This window comes from Triturus cristatus, chromosome 2_2, assembly GCF_964204655.1.
Source record: "Triturus cristatus chromosome 2_2, aTriCri1.1, whole genome shotgun sequence".
NCBI lineage: Eukaryota > Metazoa > Chordata > Amphibia > Caudata > Salamandridae > Triturus > Triturus cristatus.
Genome location: NC_140582.1, coordinates 1,140,479,131 through 1,140,500,659, shown reverse-complemented (window position 1 = coordinate 1,140,500,659; position 21,529 = coordinate 1,140,479,131). Strand labels below are relative to the sequence as shown.

General features: G+C 48.4%; 1 protein-coding gene across 3 annotated transcripts in view; it reads right to left on the bottom strand.

The window, feature by feature from the left end:
* The window catches only part of PTPRA (protein tyrosine phosphatase receptor type A), a 991,956-nt gene that overhangs the window by 102,590 nt on the left and 867,837 nt on the right, over window positions 1-21,529 (bottom strand). For all 3 annotated transcript variants that reach the window (XM_085642677.1, XM_085642678.1, XM_085642679.1), the window contains one exon: window positions 6,229-6,305. In XM_085642677.1, coding sequence (XP_085498803.1) covers window positions 6,229-6,305 — 77 coding nt within the window. The remainder of the gene's footprint in view (window positions 1-6,228; window positions 6,306-21,529) is intronic.

The window sequence follows — 21,529 nt, the reverse complement described above, 5'->3', positions numbered from 1 at the left end:
CATTGACTTGTGGGTTGTTTTCTTGCCTCTTTTAGAATGTCCATTGTTCGCTGAGGCAAGTTCAAGTGACCAAATTCTACGTATTCAAGTGCCAGGCCGCTAGGCGTAGCGACTCTGACTCCGGGTGGAAGATTTGGCCCTGTTGCATTGTTAGTAGGTCCTTGTCTGATTATTTGTCCCTTGGACAGTTCTAGCAGACCTGAGTACCATGTTTGTCTGGGCCATAGAGGAGCAATGAGAATAAGGTTTGTCCCTTGTTGTCTTGCTTTTTCTAGGACTCTTTGGATTAGGGGTATCGGTGGAAAAGCAAATGTCCCTGACCAGTCTAGTGACCGGGCATTCCCTTTTGACAGGCGGTGATAAACCTGGAGGCAAAGAACTGGTATTTCTTGTTCTGTATTGTCGCAAACCGGTCTATATCTAGGGTCCCCCAGAGTTTGAAGATGTAGTGTATTGTCTTGTGTTTCAATTCCCACTCATGGAAGCAGCTGTTCTGCCTGCACAGTTGATCTGCTTTTTTGAATATTCCTGGTAGGGGTATTGTCTGCAGATTGATTCTTTGTGAAATTGCCCATGTCCAGATCTGTTGTGCTAGCTTGCTGAGTGGGAATGACTTTGTGCCTCCCTGCTTGTTGAGGTAGAACATTGTGGTGGTATTGTCTGTTTGAATCAATACAGTCTTCTTGCCGATGTGTTTCTGGAACACCTTCAGTGCTTGGAGAACTGTTTTTACCTCCAGGTAATTGATGTGTTTTATGGAGTCGATGTCGTTCCACTGTCCTCGTTATTTCAGTTGGCCGAGATGAGCTCCCCACCCGCTGTGGGATGCATCTGTTGTGATTGTCGCAGAGGGAGTAGGGCTTTTGAAAGATCTGCCTAGTGCTATGTTCCTGGATGCCCACCATTGTATTTCTTTTTGCAGTTTGTGTGTAACAACCACTAGATCCTCCCAACTCCCTGTGGCCAATTGTTGGAAAGCCATTCCTAAAAGGGTTGCATATGGAGGCGGGCGTGAGGAATGAGTGGGATGCATGATGCCATCATGCCCATGAGTTTCTGGACTCTCCTCAATGTCCGAGATTGACCTCTGTGGTAAAGTGACATTTCATGTCTGATGGCTTTTATCCTGTTTTGCGTTGGATACACTTGTGCGAGTTCTGAGTTGAGTCTTGCATCTAAGAAGGTTTTTCTTGTTCTGGGTTTGTGGATGACTGTGGCTTTTGTTCATGGGGATGTGCAAATAGGCGTATTTGAGGTCTATTGTTGCCATGTAATCTCCTTTTTGGATTTGCGGTATTATTTGTTGAAGTGTAGTCATTTTGAAACATTGCGTCAAAATGAACTTGTTTATGAACCTTAAGTGTATGATAGGCCTTAGTGTAAGGTCTTGCTTGGGAACTAGGAAGTATGGTGAGTAGTTTCCCTTGAAATTGCCTTCCTTTGATAGTTTCTATTGCTTGCTTTTGAAGGTGCTCTTTGATTTCTCATCTCAATTGTGTGACTTCCGATTTGAAGTACTTTTTTACTTTTGGAGGGTTTGCTAGTGGTGTTTGTTAGCTCTATGCAATACCCGTATTTTATCAAATTTAATATCCAATTGTCTGTAGTGATATTTTGCCACTGTCGCAGGTATTGTGCTATACTGCCCCCCACTAGTGTGTGTGGGTCCTCTTTTGTGCAGGAGTCAATTTGATCCAGCTCCTCTGCCTCTGGACGGCTGGCAATTCCTCGAAAGGTCTGCTTTTGCTGTGCCAGTTTCGATAACCTGCTTGCTGACTGGACTGTTGGCTGTGCCCTTGGCCCTGTTGTGGATGAGGTATTTGTTGCCCTTGCGCCAAGGATCCTCTTCCTGTGGTTTTCCTTCCGCTTAACCCTCCTCTTTTGAAAGCTCCTCTTTTTTTTGCAGGGCTCCCATAGCTCTTGCAGTTTTGTTGTCTTTTTTTATTTGTTGGAGGGATTCGTTGACTTCTTTCATAAACAGGGTGACCCCTGTAAATAGTCTGTTAACAATGGGATCTGCACCTTCTGTTTTAAACTGGATATTCGTAGTCAAGCAAGTATCTTTAGTGTGGTACCTGTGCACATTCGTCTGCTGGCCGTGTCTGCTGCGTCGAGTGCTGACTTTAGGCATCTATTCGCAATATTTTTGCCTTCCTGGACAATTGATTTTGTCCTTTTCCTGACCTCTTCTGGGAGCTTGTTGAGGAGTTCCTCAATATCATCCCATTGCTGGTGACCATATCTGTTTAACAGGGCATTTGAATTTGCAATGTGCTATTGTGTTGCTGCATCTTTCTCTATTTTCCTGCCTACCATGTCCATTCTCTTGCTCTCCTTTTCAGGAGGTGGGCCAGTGTTGGAGAGGGAGCAGGCCCTCTTCCTGTCTGTGGTGACAATAATCGAATCAGGCACAGTATTTACCTGTATATACTTAGGGTCTTTGGAGGAGGGTTTATAATTCTTCTCAAACCTTGGTGTCACTCCCTTGGCTAGCTCCTTGAAAGCTTCCTTGCCTTGCTTGGTAGCATGGGAAGATACTGTGTGGCCTTGTTGGCAGGGGCTAATGTTTCTAAGAGGTAGCATGTTTCCTCCTTTTCCTCTTCGAGGACGACCCGGAAAGCGAGGCGGTTATAGAAGGCGATGTCATCTGGAAGTGATGCTTCGAGGGATAGCAGCATATCTCCCCTTCTGGGCTTTCCATGTCGAGGTCGTTCCATTGATCCTCGAAAGTCTGAGGCGTCTTCGTCCTCTGGGGCGATGTATTCTTCGACGTCCTCTGTGCGTGGTTCGGGGGTTTGAGGTGATTCGAGGATTTCTTCTTTCTCTTGCTTTTGTGCTTTTGGCATTGACATTCTCGCTTTCGGCGTTGGGAACCACGGGGATAAGGAATCCCTTAAGTGCTCCGTCAAACTCATTCTTTTGGAGGAGTGCCGCCATTTCTGCCTCGAGGCATTATTTTTCTTTCTTTCTTACAACCTTGAGGGCTCTCTCGGCATATGAGACCGGAGACTTCCTCTTTTTTTGGAGTGGTAGACTCAGTTTTCAAGGTCGACGTAGTTCCCTTCGCGGGTTCGTGCTCGACCCTCAGTTTCGACGCCTTATGAGATCTTTCCCTCACCAGCGTCCATCGGCAAGGTTCTATGGGGTTCTTTGGATCGTGGCTGACCTTCGATCGCCTATTTTTTGGGCATCGGGGCTTCCTTTTTCTCGTGGCCCTTCGGTTCCAAAGGTTGAGAGTATCTTACCTTGTTCGTCTTTTTCTTAGAGTCTTTTGCCATCTTTTTCTTTGTGCAATTTTCTCGTCTTCTCCTTCTAGAATTTTGATGCATTTCGTGCGTCGACTCTGCTGGGGGCCCTTGGTCCTCATCGTCGCTGGAGAGACCAACGTCCTTCAATGAAGGTTTTTTTCTGTCCTTGGGATATTGTTGCGTAGTGGTCCTCTCTTTGCTTTCGGCGTGCCCTGGGAGTCTGACAGGAACACCGTGCAGGCCTTGTAATCCTTGTCCTTGAGATCCTTGGCTAGACAGAAGTTGCACAGGTTGTGTGGATCGCGGTGGGCGAATTTGTGGTGGCACTGGCGCAGAATTCTAAGGGGGAATTTTCCATTGCCCTGACTTCGCCATTTGTCTAAGTATGTGCGTCGTGGAGGCATTCAGTATCAAAGACGTCGTCTCCGGAGGTCTGTTGTGTTCTCCGGTCGCGTAGTATATGTCCGATGTAAGTTTTTGTTCAAATATCGAGTTCTTTCAGGGATTTTCAGATATTCTTTGGCGCTTCCCCTCTTGCTTCGAGACCAAACGGTGGAAAAAAGAATCTGAAGATGGCTAGTATGCACAACAACCCTCTGGGCACCCGACGCCGTGCAGGGGACGGACCTAGCACCAAATGGTGGTCGACAACACGAAAAAAACACACACACAAAAAAAAACAAAGACTATTCCAGACCCAACCACTAGATGGCAGAATGATGCACAGCATGTGAATCCAGTAACTGATTCACACTGTATGCATCATCACATATACACTGCCCTTATATATATCCCTGAGCTGTTCCTCAAATAAGGGCAGAATCCTGCGAGTGGTGTGTTCAACCGCCATTGTGAAAGTGTGCTGAAAATAAAAAAGAAGCGGGCACCAATACTAAAGTAGGGCCCCGCGAGTGGTGTGTGAATACTGAAAATAAAAAGGAGCAGGTGCCATTACTGAAGCAGCTTCTCATGAGTGGTGTGTGCGGATGCCAGTGCTGAAGCACGGGGTGCTGTGCTGATTGAAAAAAAACATTTAAAAACAAAGTGGGGGAGGGGGGGGGGGGGGAAGGAGGATGGACATCACACTAAAGCGCTGCTTTAAAGAGGCAGCGCTGTGTCGGGCTGGATATAAAAGAAGCGTCCGCCATTGCTATGCGATCGCACAACATATCGTGCCTGCTTCTGCAAGAAATTAATTAAGTGAATAGTTCTACCTAACTGCTAAAGAAAGCTATAGAGTAAGGACACATGTAAGAGGGGATGTCCTCATGGGAAGTAACAGGAGAGAGGGAGGTATTAAGGAGGGACTATAAAGCCTATAGACGAATCAAAATCCCTCATTACAAAAGGACAGAAAGAGGAGCCAATTGTAAAGATGGGCAGAGCTTAATATCCATTACCTGAATAATGCATGTCTCTAAGCGAGACCTAAAAATGTCATCCAGTAAGGCCAGCAATTCGACAAAGGGGACCCCAAAAACATGTTGTGGTGCTCTCCCTGAGACCAAGGATTATGTCCAATGTGACAGCACCAATCTTTGCCCATGGTGCCTGACATGCACACAGAAGCAACAATGGAATTGATCAATGAGAGTAAGGACCTGCTTTAAGTCCTTACCCAGTGTGCATTACTAAGCTAGAATGCCAGCTCTATCAAAATCTGGGGCAAGTCTTTGAATCCTGCCTCTGCATCACTACAGATTTTTGTTGGATAAAGGGGTGCACTAATTAATGCCTTGACAGCACTATTTGTCTAGATATGATGCACTGCAAGCAGCATTTCTGCTAAATATTTATTTTGCTTGTATGGGTGAATTTATATGAAGAATGCCTGACATCGGTGCATGTCCCAACATCCATTTGCAGATTGCGGTGTCTTGACAGCACTCTGCAGATGGGTGGATCTCTGCCACTTTCTGCCATCAGGAGCTTGGAGAGACAGAGATTGCGGACAGGCACACTAGCAATGTTCGTGAAAAAAGAATGTTATAGTTTCACAAAGGCTACTAAACGAGATGCAGTAAATGAAGTGCAGATCAGGGCAGAGACAAGGGGCATTCTGTGCTGTTTCAGATAGCAAGGCAGTGCCATAAATCCTGTTGACAAGCTACCAGTGGTACTACTATTCACTCTGTATGCCAATATTATTACGTCTCTATGGTGTAATCCTGCTCATGTAGCATGCACTTCAGTACGTGCATCTCACTATTAGAAAAGTAACGTAGTACTATCATATGACAAACATATGGTTAGCAAATCGCTACAGGAAAGACTATCACCATGAATCCAGATCTCACTTTTGCTTGTACAAATCACTATCCTTGGTTGGTTGAATTAGCTCAAATGAATCAACTGACAAATTAAGATTGTAGTACCTCAAGTCTTAGGACTAAAACATGAGGAGTGTCATATACTGAGCAACCTGCCATCTATGCATTGACTTTATCAGATATGCAAAACACACACCTCATGTTTATGTTAACAATTTCCCATTTCTTCATTTTCCTCCTTTCAGAAAAATTGTGCTTCCTATAGCCATTTGTCAACATCATAGGTGGCAAAAGCAAATGTGCTTCACAAATTTCATACAGCTCGTCTCTAAAAATATTTCCTTTACTCACTCAATCTTTTTTACAAGACATACGCAAGATAAAAATAGGTGCAACATTTTTATAAAAGAATGGCTTCCTTCAGTAAGACAGTACCGTGATACAAATATGCTATTGCAGCAAATGTCCAACTCAAAAAATGTTTCTCTGAAGCCAGGACTTTTTAACAGAACCAAAAACAGCAACTTTCACATTAGAATAGTGCAACAGACAAATCACCACCTCATGATTGACACTTGTTTTCCTCTCAAGGTGCTGAAATTACACATTATATAATTTTACATACATCACCAAACTTTTTCAGTCATCATTCCCTGAAAGATGTGGCAAAATTAACATGCAATCAAGTCTTATAAAGAAAACAAACTCACATCAATAAATGAAGCATTTACATAATCGGTGTTTTCTTCGCCTCTTTTCACTGGAATGATTACTCTGTTAAATTCATCTAAAGAAAGGAAATTTACATAAACATTTAGTGTTGGTTAAACAATGGGCACCAGGAGAACATCACTGATTAATATTTTATTCAAAGTGATTTTCACATGGCAAAGAGATCATATTCAAACCCAAGAATTTATGAACAGCATACATCAATTACAACTTAAATCAGACAGCTGTACCGCTAAGAAAAATGCTGGATTTTGATTGGCTCTTAGCCGGTAGATATCTACCCAAGAGATTCATAGCCAGTATAAGAGATAATCTGCACTACAGTTTCAACTCACATTTCAATATGCATTTCCATAAAAGCTGCCTCTGAACATCCCCGAGTCCTAATAAAGAACTAAAATATTGCGTAGCTCTCAAAAGTGCCTGCACTGGGAAACATACTGCTGGTGAAGACATTCACTTTCCTGTGTAGAAGGTTAAATATGTACATGAAAATTGTCTTCTCTATTACTACAAGTTCCTGAAATAAATGAATCCTCGAAAAAGATTCCTTTCCATTTTTTTTATAGTACAGATTTAAATTGCTTAGTCTGTGAAAATTGTATGGTTCAAGACACTTAAAATTGGAGCCTCATTTCTGGGTCTGATTTTCAATGTTTGCTATTTTAAAATAGGTTTTAGTTAATTAACCTTGAATATGGATGTTTACAAGTTACACAAACAATTTTCTTAGGCAATATAGATACATTTTTTTAAACTTTTTATTGTTTTGAAGGAAAAGGCAGCATTTGACAGCTATATTAATAAGACCATCGCATCTGTAGGTAACGTCAAAGCGAAACAGCAGAAAGAACAAGTTACTTACCTTGGGTAACGATGTATCTGTAAGAAACATTAGTTAGTTAGATTCCTCACCTTAGAATATCCCCAGGCGTCAGGCTGGATCCGGAAAGATTTTTCGTCAGCAATACCCCTTGCGCGTCGCTAGGCGTCGTCTGCGGCTCCGCGTCCGTCGTTGGCGTCGTGCGCCGGAATGACGTTGGAGTACTTAGACGCCGCCCTCGCGCGCTGACGTCAGTTCTTGTACATAGCTTTCCGCACCAGGAACGCAGAGCCATGCAAGAGACCGACACTGGTGCAAAAAAATCTAGGGCCCTGAAAAGGATAACCTTAACACTAGATGTCAGTTAGCAGAACGGGGAGGATGGGTGGGTCGGTGAGGAATCTAACTGTTTCTTACAGATACATCGTTACCGAAGGTAAGTAACTTGTTCATCTGAAAGAAACACGTTAGTTAGATTCCTCACCTTAGAATAGATACCCCAGCAATACCAACCCCGGTGGTGGGTCTGCGAACCAAGATCACACCAGAAAGTCCTGGAGAACAGAACGGCCAAAGAAGCCGTCTCTCTGGACTTGGCTGTCCAGGCAATAGTGCTTGGCAAACATGTGCAGTGAAGTGAAGCCCACGTCACCGCCTGACAGATGTCCCGCAAGGGAACTCCCCGGCCCAGGGCAGTAGTAGCCGCTGTGGCCCGGGTGGAATGGGCCCTTAACCCAACAGGAGGGTCCTTTTTTGCCAAGGAGTAACAAAGTTTATTACACAACACGACCCACCGTTCGATGGTCCGATTGTGTACCGCTTTCCCCTTCTTAGCTCCTACGTATCCAACAAAAAGTTGGTCGTCCACCCGGAACTGTTTGCTGGGGTCCAAATAAAAGGACAGCGCCGTTTGTGGTCCAGATGGTGGAGCCTCTCTTCCTCTTTTTAAGGATGCGGAGGCGGAAAGAAGGTGGGCAACGTGACAGATTGCCAGAGGTGAAAGAGGGTCACCACTTTCGGTAGAAAAGAAGGACGAGGCCGGAGGACAACCTTGTCCGGATGAACAGAAAGAAAGGGAGGCTTAGATGATAGAGCCTGGAGCTCACTCACCCGTCTAGCCGAGGTGATAGCTACCAGGAAAGCAGTTCTCAGGGTCAGAAGACGAATGTGACAATTGTGAAGAGGCTCAAAAGGAGCGCACATCAGAAAAGTCAGAAAAAGATTCAAGTCCCACTGAGGCATTACGGAGGGAACATGCGAGTAATGCCTTTGAGAAAACGGGAAACAACAGGGGTCTTGAAAAGAGAAGGCTGATCAGGAAGCCGTAAGAAGGCAGAGATTGCAGCAAGATAACCTTTCAAGGTGCCCAAAGCAGAGCCCTGCTGGGCCGAAGAAAGAGTAGAACCTCAGAAAGAGGGGCGGAAAGGGGATCCACAGCCTTTGCTGTGCACCATGCCACAAATTTGTTCCACCGGCAGGCGTATACCGTCTTTGTGGAGGGACGCCTCGCTGCCAGAATGACATCACAGACTTCAGGAGGCAAGTCAAATGGCATCAACTGCCGCCGCTCAATCTCCACGCACGGAGGTGGAGGCTGGACAGGTTCGGGTGGAGGACCGTCCCCTGCTGCTGCGACAGAAGGTCCTCCTGAAGAGGCAGTCGTATCGGGGGATCGATTGACATACTGAGTAGCTCGGGATACCAGAACCGCCGTGCCCAATCCGGAGCCACTAAGATAAATTGGGCCCGGTCGCGCCTGATCTTCTTCAGCACTCTGGGCAGAAGTGGTACAGGCGGAAAGGCGTACAACAGACCGCAACTCCACTCGTGACGAAAAGCGTCTCAGAGCAAGTGCTGCCTTGGAAATTCCAACGCGCAGAACTGCTGATATTGAGCGTTCTCTTCGGTTGCGAAAAGATCTAACCAAGGCTCTCCCCACTGCAGAAAGAGACCTTGCGCCACGTCCGAGTTCAGACGCCATTCGTGATCCATCATGCACCGGCGGCTGAGTTCGTCTGCTCTGGCGTTCAGAGAGCCCGCCAGATGTTGAACCACCAGGGTGATGCCCTGGTGTTCCAGCCATGTCCAGAGGTGTAGAGCCTCCTGACAAAGGGTCCACGACCCCACCCTGCCCTGTTTGTTGCAATACCACATGGCAGTGGTGTTGTCCATGAACACCTGCACGACACTTCCCCGGACAGAGGGAAGGAAGGCTTTCAGTGCAAGCCGGATCGCTCTCAGCCCCAAAAGGTTGATGTGGAGTTGAGTCTCCGCCGGAGACCAGAGTCCTCTGATCTCCGCCTCACCCATGTGGCACCCCTATCCCAGGAGGGGCGCGTCCGTCACTACTACGTGCTCCGGTTGGGGTAGAGAGAGGCATCTGCCGCTGACCCAATCGCGGTCCGTGAGCCACCACTGCAACTGTTTCGCAGTGCCCTCCGAGATCAAGACCTGGTCGGACAGGTTGCCTCGATGCTGGGCCCACTGAAACTTCAGGTCCCACTGCAGAGCCCGCATTCGCCACCTGGCGTAATGCACCAACAGGATGCAGGAGGCCATCAGCCCCAGAAGCCGCGGCACCAACCTGACCGAAACCCAGGATAGAGGCCGAAAAATGGGAATCAGAGCCTGAATATCCCGGAACCGCTGTTCCGGAGGATAAGCCCGGAACTGCGCCGAATCGAGAACCGCTCCGATGAAGAGGAGCTTCTGGGAGGGGCTCAGGTGTGACTTCGGCACATTGATGGGGCGAGCCCGCCTTCAACAGCCAGTCGTCGAGATAGGGGAAGACTGGAACCCCCGATCTGCGGAGATGAGCTGCGACCACCGCCATCACTTCCGTGAACACCCAAGGGGCACTGGTGAGGCCGAAGGGGAGCACGGTGAACTGAAAGTGCTCCTGACCCACCGTGAACCACAGGTAACGCCAGTGGGCCGGCAGGACGGGGATGTGAAAATAGGCGTCCTGCAAGTTCAACGCTACCATCCAGTCTCCAGGGTCGAGGGCAGCCAGAACCTGAGCTAAAGTTAGCATCTTGAACCGTTCCTTCCGGAGGAAGGTGTTGACGCTCCTGAGGTCCAAGATAGGGCGTAGGCCCCCTTTGCCCTTCTTGGGAACAAGAAAGTAGTGGTAATAGCAAACACGGCCTACTTCTGGACCAGGAACGCGCTCGACGGCCTCTTTGGCCAAGAGGGCCGTAACTTCCTCCCGCAGAAGATTCAAGTGATCCTCCGATATACGGTGGCACTGCGGTGGCATGGCTGGAGGGGTCGTCTCGAAGGGGAGGGAGTAGCCCCTGCGGACGATTTGCAGCACCCACCTGTCCGAAGTGATGGAGCGCCAGTGGAGCAGGTGATGGCGAACTCTGCCGCCCACTGGTGTGGAATGGGCCTGAAAGCTCGGACTAGGAGGGCTTTGAGGCGGATGCTGCCGGGGTGAATGGGACTGACCGCGTTGTCCTCTAGAACCGCCACGGCGGAACCCACGTCCGCGTGCAGGTTGGTTCTGCGGCAGGTGGCTAGGCGGACGTGAGGAGGTGCCCCTTCCTTGGCCACGAAAGGGGCGGAAGTGTGCCGCCGTGGGGCCGAGAGACGCAAGAACGTGGCCGAAGCCCGGGAGTCCTTAAAGCGAACCAGCGCACTATCCGCCTTCTCACCAAAAAGGCGAGCGCCATCAAAGGGCATATCCATGAGGGTACTCTGGACATCCCCCGAAAAAGACGTGGACCTTAGCCAGGCGTGGTGCCGGAGCGCCACCGTGGTGGAAATCGCCCTACCCAGCGAGTCCGTGGTGTCAAGTCCACACCGTATGGCATGTCGCGCTGCATCTCGCCTGTCAGCAAGTGCCTGGGAGAGATGTGTACGGGCCTCCTCCGGACACAGTGGCAGCACGTCCTACACCGCATCCCACAGAGTGGGAGAAACGGTCCAGGAGGCAAGCGGTGTTCAAAGACCGCAGGCCCAAACTCAGGGAAAAGAACAGTTTCTTTCCGAACTGTTCCAGCCTCTTGGATTCCCGATCCGGAGGAGCGGACAGGAAGGAGGATTGGGAAGTGGAGGCCTGGATAACCAGGCTCTCGGGGGTGGGGTGTTGGGACAGGAAACTGGGGTCGCACAGAGCAGGGCGGTGGTGCCGGGCCACGTTCCGATCCACAGGAGGAACTGTGGAGGGCTTGGACCAAGTGCCCTGCAGAACGTCGACGAGGGCCTCATTGAACTGCAGCAGAGGCTCTGTGGAGCTTGCTGACGATTGAAGCACCTCTGTGAGGAGATTAGTCCTCACGGCCACAGCAGGCAGCTTGAGCCCCAGGGCTTCGGCCGCCTTGCGCAGCACCACTGAAAAAGCTACACCTTCCTCCGAAGCCACAGTCGGAGGAGAGATGAAGCCAGCGTCCGGCGAAGTGTCCAGACCACTGGCATCCCCCAGTTTGTCTGCCCAGTCCTGTGAAAGTTGACCCTGGAGGGCCATAGGGTCCTCAGACCCCTCACAGTCGCCCCAGTCATCCGATTCCTGATAAACAGGAGGAACGATCGGAGCCGGACAGTAGATTAAACGGTCATCCATCGGCGCCGTGCCGGCGTCGGGTCCGGACAGGAGCTAAACCGGGGAACGGCGTCGTCCGGAGACAGCGCCGGAGGTGGAACCGGTGTCGGCGCCGGCGGAGGAGGCATTGTGAGGTCGACCGGTGCCGACAGATCCAGGCCTGGATCCCTCAGGGACCTGCGGCGTCGGGGCCGAAGTCGTCGACGGCGCCGGGACTGGAGCCGCCGGCAAGCGAGGTCGCCCAGTCGAGCCCGCGGGGCCCGAAGGCGCGCCGGCAGGCATCGACGGCGGAGCCAGGCCCCTCATGGTCGAGAGGAAGGCACTGACCTCTGCCGGAGTCGCGTCAGTCCCAGGGACCGGCGGGTATGGAGACGGACGCGGCTCCGGCGGAGCCGCGGGGGTGGGACCACCCTGACCCTCGGCCGAGTCGCGCGACCGGCAAGGGGAGTCTGAAGAGCGGTGTCGCCTCTTGGACTTCTTTGATCGCTTCGACTTACCCGAAGACTTCGAGCCCGACGAGCCATGATGGTGACTGCGGCTCCGCGACCGGTCCTTGGACCTCCTCCTGGACCGGGACCGTGAGCGGCGCGGAGCCGAGTGCCGAAGCTCGAGAAGCTTACGGGACCGCTGCCGCCTAGCCTTCGAGGTCAAGGCTTGACAATCGGGGCACGACTCCGCGTCGTGGTTGGCCCCCAGGCAGTAAAGGCACCGACGATGGTGATCCGTCACCGACATCAGGCGATGACAGGCGTCACAGGCCTTAAATCCAGGCATCCTACCGGCACCAGAGTCGAGTCGACAAAAGACCAAAAAGAGTCAAAAAAGTTTAGTCAAAAATTGACTAAGGGGTAAACTCTTCCCGGATCGGCGCTGTCTGGCGCGGAAAAAAGAAGAACTTACGTCAGCGCGCGAGGGCGGTGTCTAAGTACTCCGACGACGTCATTCCGGCGCATGACGACGACGACGGACGCGGAGCCGCAGACGACGCCTAGCGACGCGCAAGGGGTATTGCTGACGAAAAATCTTTCCGGATCCAGCCTGACGCCTGTGGATATTCTAAGGTGAGGAATCTAACTAACGTGTTTCTTTCAGATCAAAAATATTAACAACTTGTCCATTTAGTACTTTTGTGATGACAGTGGTTGGTAGCGAGTTTCTACTATGTTCCAACCACGTGACCCACATTTTCTTGTATTCTCATGGGCATCCATGCACCTGGTTTCCGGATTCCTCAACCAGGGCACAGTAGTCCATGCTTCATAGTATTCCACCAACCTAGGCAGCACGGGGTCCGCCAGTCTTTCGTAATGTCTCTTTTGACCACCATATAACCAACATGTAATATTAACTTGTTCTGCTCGCTCCCTTCCACCCTATATTGATAGACCCCAAGAGTATCTTTTGGGGTGACAGAATTGAAGTTTCAATCACGCACTGTACCATAACAGGAATTCTAGACCAATTAACTTTCAATTAGCAGGCAGTCCTATATCATGAAGCAATGTTTCAATTAGTAAACATCTAGTGTAAACATCATCGGGGGCTTTCTTCATTTTCTACAATTTTTATGGACTATAATAAAATAGAAGTGATATAAAGGCATCGAAGACAAATTCCTAGTGTCCTGGCAGCCATCTTGGCTTCAATCCAATCATCATCATTCAATTTCCCCAGGCCTGCAGACCATCTTCCTCTCAGGTCTTAAGTGGGTCTAATGTATTCACAACCAGTGGCATATGAAGTCTCATAACACCCATTATGCTTTATCGGTTCCAGCATCAATTTAGTTTTAATTGGGTGAACCCAGGAATTGGGCTTAGGGTCTTGTATGGTTCGAATGCATGCTATATTTGCAGACATAGGAAAAATTGAGTCCTATGCAAACAACATTTTGCACCCAAATTAGCACAAGATTTGATATGCTAGGATACCCAGACATCACCCAGTGTGGTGAGGTCAACCCTGACACAGGGCTTTAATCTCAAAACTCAGGTTAACCAAGTGCTTACCCACAGCGGCCTCTTCTTAGTTAACTTCTTCATCCAAGTGGTCTATTTGAGGTCCTTAAACCAAATCTCAAATAGCATTCGAGACAGAAGGGAGTTTTTTTTAAAGGGTTTATTTCCATGCAGGACCATCAATAATCTATGTCTTCACATGTCAGTATAGTAGCCGTATCATCTTTCGTTAAACATCCAATCATTGATAGGGAGCATCTATGCTGCCCAATAATATAGCCGAATATCTGGTTCTGCCAGTTTCCCAACAAAGGATGACTGAGCACATTTATTTAATACAACCCAGGGGGAAGGAGGCACTATTCGACAAGTAAGAAAAAACAAGTTCATAACCTGTACACTGTGGTTCTCCAGTATTGATATCTTTTATAGATTTGCATGCTTGAATCTTCCCTGTTGTCATGGTGGGAGTCCCCTGGTAACAGTAAAATAGCAGTATTAAAACTTTAATATTCAAATGCCCATAAGAATTCACTAGCTTTAGCAACCTATTACCATTGTTATAAAACATCCAAACTCCAGCCAATCAGAACGTAGACCATAGAATCTCCTTCCCCTGCAGGGCCGCCATACCTCAGGTTTCGAGCACGAGTGCCACAAGGTAAGAAAAGAGGTATGGAAGGTGAACATGAAAAGGGGAGTAGGGAGGGTTGCATGTGAATCTAGAAAAGATAATACTGGAGAACCACAGTGTACAGATAAATAACTTGTCTTTTCCCCAGTATTGTTTTTTATAAATTCACATGCTTGAACCAGAATAGCAAGCAGTACCAGAGGGTCAGAGGTGGCGGGTATGGTGAACAACCACACCATGCGACCCAAAAACGAACTACTTCTGGTTACCATAAAGAGCATCTAACATGAACTCACAATAATGCTTAAACATAAAATAGAAAAAATATTCGAGAACATATACAATACTATCATAACAACAGCACACTTATATTGCAGAGAAGAAAAGATAATACCTTATGCGAATAAATGTCGCAAAGTACATTGACCAACTGTCACATCCGCCTTCTGCCAGGCATCCAGGCAGTAATGCTTTGCGATGGTATGGACGTTCAACCATGTCACAGACCTGTAGATATCAGGCAAGGACTCTCCTGCGAATAGGGAGGGGGAGGCTGCCACCTTACGTATTGAGTGCGCTATGACCTTGGCAACTAGAGGGCGGCCAGCCCTCTCATGACAAAAGAGAATAGCTGATGATACCCAGCGAGCGATAGACGCCCGCGTCAAAGCCTGACCCTTCCTAAGGGCAGAGAAGGCAATGAGTAACTGAGTAGATTTTCTGAAAGGTTGAGTCCTTTGCAAGTAGAATTGCTGGCAAAGAAGGAGCAGCAAAGGAGGGCAAAACCACAGGCTCATTTAGATGAAATTCAGAAGGCACCTTGGGAATAAAAGATGGGGTTGTACGAAGAATTACTTTATCCGGAAAGAACTGCAGGTAGGGCTCCATTGTTGTGAAGGCTTGAATTTCACTAATGAGTGTAGCTGATGTGATGGCCAACACGAATGCCACCTTCCAAGAGAGGTACTTTAAGTCGCACTTGTGAATAGGTTCAAACGATGATTTCATAAGCTGAGACAAGACAGTATTTAATTGCCACAGCATGGAAGGAGGTCTTACTGGAGGATAGACCCTGAAAAATCCTCTCATGAACTCTTGTCTATTAGACCACAGGGAGAAACAACCAGAACGTCATCTGTACCTGGAGATTGCCGCTCTGATGGACGCATGCGCCACACCAGCCTTGGCAAGAGAGAAGACAAAATGTCCCCAGGCGGCGAAGAAAGGGGACAGGAAGAGTGCGAGGTACACCATATACAGAATCTTTTCCACTTGGCCGAGTAACATTTGACCGTAGATGGAGCTCGAACATTCTGTAGTATTGTCTGACATTCCCCAGAAATCACTAACTGTCCAAACTCTGTGTGATGAGGAGTCAAGCCGACAAGTGGAGTGTGCGGACTTGAGGATGAACCACTTGACCCTGGCTCACAGAAAGGAGATTTTCTTTCGGCTGGAAGAAAATTGGAGAAAATCTTGATAGGCAAAACAGCTCTGTGAACTAGTACTGTCGCGCCCACGTCGGGGCAATTAGGATGACACAGCAAAGTTCCTGTTTGATCTTTTGCAGAACCTTTGGAATGAGAGGAAACTGAGGGAATGCGTAGCCGAATGCTCCCTCCCAAAAGAAGTGGAAGTCATTCACTAGAGAGCCTGGCTGAGGGAACCTGCTGGCGAAGAATCTGCATTTTTTGTTGAGTGATGTAGCGAGCAGATCTAGGGTTAGAAATCCCCAGCAGCGAAAAACCTTTGCAACTGTTCGTTGTTTAGCTCCCACTCGTGACACTGCCTTGGGTCCCCGCTGAGGGAATCGGCCCAATCGCTTTGGACTCCTGGCACATGCTGAACCTGTATCGATATTTAGTGGGCAATCAGCCATTCCCAGATTTGCTGAGCCAGGATTGAAAACCTGGGATCTTGTCCCACCTTGCTTCAGCAGATAGAACATGGTAGTGGTGTTGTCCGTGCGAATCAGGATCGATGATTTCCTGTTTCTTGGCAGTTATGGTTGGAGGCCCAGAGAAACCGTCTTGAGTTCCAAGAGATTTAAGTGACACTGTGCTTCCTGAGCCGACCATCTTCCATGGATCTGCAATTCTTGCAGGTGGGGACCCCGCCTGTCCATGGAAGTATACAATGTCATAACCAACGTTGGCTTTGTCGTGAGGAAAGAGAGGCCTTGGGAAAGATTGTCTCTGACTGTCCACCAGGACATTGCTGAAACCCCATCGGTGTGATTGATAGGACATTCTCGAATGAGCCTCGAGGCTACATCCATTGAGCGTCGAGCTCCTCTTGGAGAGGCCTCATCCTTAGGCGACAGTGCGGAATCAGCAGGATGACATCATCCCTAGCATTGACTTGTATGTGCTTATTAAAACGCACGTTTTTTGCGGACAGACCCTTCACTGTCCTTTGCAGTCGTAAGATCCTTTATTTTGTGGGAAATGCTTGAGAGCATAGTGTCCAGAGTTGCTCCTAGAAATACTATTGACCTGGAGGGAGCCAGGGAATACATTTCCCGGCTGATTTTGAGCCCCAGGGAACGAAAAAGCTGAACACAGGCATCCGTCGATCTTCTGGCGGCTTGAAGCGATGAGGCCTTGACCAACCAGTCGTCCAGATAAGGGAATACCTGGTGAACGGCTCGCCGTAGAAAAGCCGCCACTGGAGCCAAGCACTTCTGCCCAAAAGGTAGTACTCTGAATTGGTAATGGCACCCTGCCACCTCGAACCTCAGAAAAGGACGATGTTTTGGGTGAATGGGAACATGAAAATAAGCGTCCAGAAGATCCAGCGAAGACATAGTCCCCCGTTATCCATTAGAAGCAGAATTTCCTAGAGCGACAATATTCTGAAGGGTTGGGATTTTATGAACTTGTTCAATGACCTTAAATAGATTATCTGCCTCCATTTTCCCATCTTTTTCTTTATCAAGAAGAAGTGAGAATAGAACACCAGATTGCGTTGACAATTCTTCAATTGGCTGCTTGGTTAAAAGCAAATGGATCTCCTTTTTGATGATTTGGAGAGGACGATGGGAAGTTCTTCACGGAGGCACATTCAGAGGCTGTTGAACTAATTCCAGGGTGTGACCGTGGCGAAATATGTCTAACACCCATTTGTCAGAAGATATAAGCTTCCATTGACTGAAGAATTTGGAGCAAACGGGGCAGAATTGAAGTGGGACTTCGGCAGCAGGGGCATGTGGATCCTCATTGTCTCTTGCTAGAGTCGCGAGTCCTTCCTCCTGATGGTGGGCTTTCGACGTGCTGATGGTTGAGAATAGGCAGGTGTTGAGGTTTGTTGAAAGGGCAGCAAAGAGTGCTGGGCATGAAAGCCCTGTTGATAATACGGCTGGAAACACTGTTGAAGATGGGGGTGAGAGAGATATTGACCTCTACCTCTGCCCCGAAAGGAAGTAAATCTTTTCTGCTGCAGGTTAGCTAAAGATTTAGCCATCTCTGTATCCGCTTTTATCGACTGCAATGCTTCATCTACATGTTTCCCAAAGAGAAATTCCCCGTTGAATGGCATATCCAAAATTTTTGCCTGAACTTCTGGTTGAAACGTTGTAGCCTTTAGCCACCCTTGTCGTCTCAATATCACTGATCCTGCTGTCTGAAGGCCATTGAAGAAATGTCCATAGGCACATCAATCATTTTGGAAGAGGCTTTCCCTCCTTCTGACAGCACCTCCTTTGCCTCTTTCTTATTATCCTTAGGAAGGAATTCTAGCAAGGCTGAGATGTCGTACCACATCTGGCGGTCATACCCTCCAAGAATAGCCAAGGCATTGGAGGCTCTAATGGCAGTGGCTGCCAAAGCGGAGACCCTTTTGCCGATGTTGCCCAATCGGCGTCCTTCCTCGTCAGGCGTAGTCATACACGGAGAGGAAGGGTTCTTTGACCCCCTTTGAGCTCCCTGCATAATGACTGAATCAGGCTGGGGGTGTCCAATAAGGCAGGTGGGAAAGTCCTCGGGCGCCTTGTACTTCTTGTCTTAACTTCAATACCACTGCAGAAATAGAAGCTGGCATTTTCATCAATTTCAGGCCTTCTTGCCTTAAGAAGGCTACAATGGGAATGTATCGAGAGGAGCGTTGCATGGTAGGCGTAAAATCATATAAAAACCACTCCGTCTGCTTGACAGGCATAGGAAGGTCAAAGCGCCTAGAAGCGCTTTCTAGCAGATCGTGGAACCCGCCGATATCTGCAGGCGGAGAGCTGGCTGGAGGCGGGGTAGGAGAAGGTGGAGTCTGAGCCACATAGTCGCCCCACTAGTCGTGGACATCCTGTTCCAACTGCAATTCCCCCTTCTCTAGCTGCTGGTCGTCATCCTCCTGACTTTGCGCAGGAAATTCCACAGGAGGCGCAACGGTCTTGCTCTTCTGCAACAGGGGTACTGCCCGCAATACAGGAGTGGGGGCTATCTGAGCAGGAGGTGGAGCAGAATTTGCCTCCGGAAATCTCCTATAATAGTCATTCAGCATTAGCCGAAGATCAGACACCAATGACACCAGGATATTTATGGAGGGTTCTTGAGCTTGTTCTTCCTGCTCTTTATAAGGATAGTGTTCTTGGAATGTGTCCAAGCGTTGAGAAGTAGGACATCCCCTATCCGAAAAAGAATAGTCCCCTCCAAATACGTGGATGGATCATCCATTATCTCTTCTTCCTCTGAGTCCTGGCACTTAACTCCGAGTTGCTAAGGACTGTAAGCAGGAACGAAAGCCCCATCATCTTCAGACTCTTGAAAATCTTGAAGGCGAGTAGAAGGTAGAGGAGAAACTTTTGAATAGTCCTGTACAAGGGAAGGCCTCAGTTTAAAAGCAGACCAACTTTTTCCCTCGTCGACGGGGTAATCAACGGGATTGCCAACGGTATCGCCGACCGAACAACAGAGTGCGTGGTTGAATAGTTGTCGACAGTGAATGAACTTGCTGAACCGTAGATGGTAAAGTCCACGCCGAGAGAGAAGGTCTAACTGCAACCGACGACGGTGGCACCATCACTGCCGCCCTCGACACGGCTGCTGTCGTCGTCATCTTGACCGTCGGCGTAGTAGGTGTCGCTGACGAAATAGTCGTTGGAGTGCCCGCTGAAGCGGAGCCAGTGGTCGTAGACAGTGATTTCTTGTCGACAAGCGTTTTCTGTCAGCTGAAGAATCTCTGGAAGAAGTGTTTGGCAGAGGCTAAAGTTAGATATAACCTTACTCTCTAAAGTGGTAGCTTGGTCGAGCAGTAAGCCAGTATCAGAGGACAGTGTAAAGCATTTGTTGTACACACTCAGTCAGCAAATGGTCTTACACACTCAAGAACTGAACTCTAGGCCAATGGTTAGTATATAAAAATATATGGTTGTTTTATTTTAGAACCAATAGGTATCAAAATATACTTTCTCAGAATGAGATGCTTTAGTTAAATACTTTGCAATAGGCAATTGACTTTTGAATGTAATAGTTAGTTTGTTTGTTTCAGTAGGCAACACAATTTCAAACACAATAATACATTGAGCTCAATGGGAATTTCAAGTTAAATGCAATTGATTACTTTTAGGATTACTTTTCTAATTCCAGGACTGGATCCAAGATTCAGTCCTGGGACAGTTCCTCAAAACAGGTGAGTAAATACAATTTAGTTACTGTTGTGATTTTTAAGCAATATTTTGGTATTTTAAAAGTTGACAATTGGAAACTTTTTCTACTGAAATCACCAATGTTATCCTATGGAAGGAAATTCACTTAGCAGATAAGTGGGGTTATTGTTACTTTTTCTAGCTCAGTGTTGGATCCTGGATCCAGCACTAGTGTACCACCTGTAAGCAGTTGAGAGAATGCGTTTAGGTTATACAGGCAATTTTTTACCAATATTTAGAAGTTTGCAAAATCGACACTTAGAAACTCTTTCAGCAAAAACTGGGCAATGTTATCCTATGGAAGGAAATTCAAGTTGCAGGTAAAGTATGCTCTTGTTACTTTTGTAATTCAGTGCTTGGCTCCTAGGCTCAGTACTGGGACATCTATCTAACACAGGTAAGTAATTACGTTTACACTGTTGGTACGATTTTTAAAGAATATTTGTAGTTTGCAAAAATCGACACTTAGAAGAAATTTCACAGAAAAACAGTCAATGGTTTCCTATGGGAGAAAATTGAGTTAGCGGCAAGTATGCTTGTAATTACTATTCAGGGTCAGTCCTGGTCACCAAGATACAGCACTGGGATCTCTGGTGAGTATTTTCGATTTCGTTACTCGGTTGATTTGAGGTAAATATTTTAAAGTTTAGAAACTCCACACTTTGAAGTATTTTCAAGCGAAACCAGCCAATGTTACCCTATGGAAGAAAAGTGTGTTATAGGCTTTTGGGTAAGTACTCGACTGGCAGAGTTAAGGTGCTGGGCACAGACTCAGGGGTCTCCCAGTCCCAGGGTCAGGCAAGTACAGTTGTTACACCCTCAGCGGCATAGGGGCAGCCGGGTGCAGAGTGAGTTAGGCCCAATGTTATCCTATGGAAGACAGGGGGCCCTTGGTTGGTGGCTGCTGACTGGCAGGCCACCCGGCTGTGGGAGCTAGGCTCCTGGTCACTTGCTCAGGGCAAAGGGGGAAGTAGGTAGGAGTAGAAGTTGCACAGCCAGGGGCACTCGGGCGGCTGGGTGCAGGGTGCTTTTGAGCCGTCGGGCGCTCAATGGATTGCAATGGAGAAGCTCAAGAATGAACAAAGGCTGCAAGCTCGGGAACGAAGATTCTTCCGGTGCGACCACCACTTCGAGAGGTAAGTTGGGTAGTTGGAGAATAGGTAGGTACCCAGGAGTTGGGCACAGGAGGCCGCAGGGCACCGGCTGCAAGGGTGCCTTTTGGTGTAGGGAAATCTTACCCTCTGTTGATTGCGGTTGGGGGGGGGTGGGTCCCTGGTTCTGAGGCTGCAGGTGTCGTCAGGAGCGTCGAGGTGGGTCCTTGGGTGCCGGATTCGGGGTCACAGTCGCCAGGGGGACGTCCTTGGGGTCTTTGTCCACTCCAGCACAGGCCAGGCTTGGCGGGTGCAGAGTGTGCAGGGTTCGCGGTTCCTGGCTGATGCCAGGGGTCAGTTACTTGCATTGAGCAGTGCCAATGCTCGTGGGAGTCCCAGATGCTCAGAGTCACAAAGTAACCAGGTCCTCCGGGGTTTGTGAGGTTGCTGGCCACGGGAGATGCCAGGATTTAGCAGGAGCAGGCTCGAGGGTCGACAGGCCGGTAGGGCTGGGGCCAAAGCAGTTGGTGTCTTCCTCTGGTTAGCAGCTGCACGGCAGGTCTTCTTTCTTCTTGATCTTTGCTGTTTTGAAATC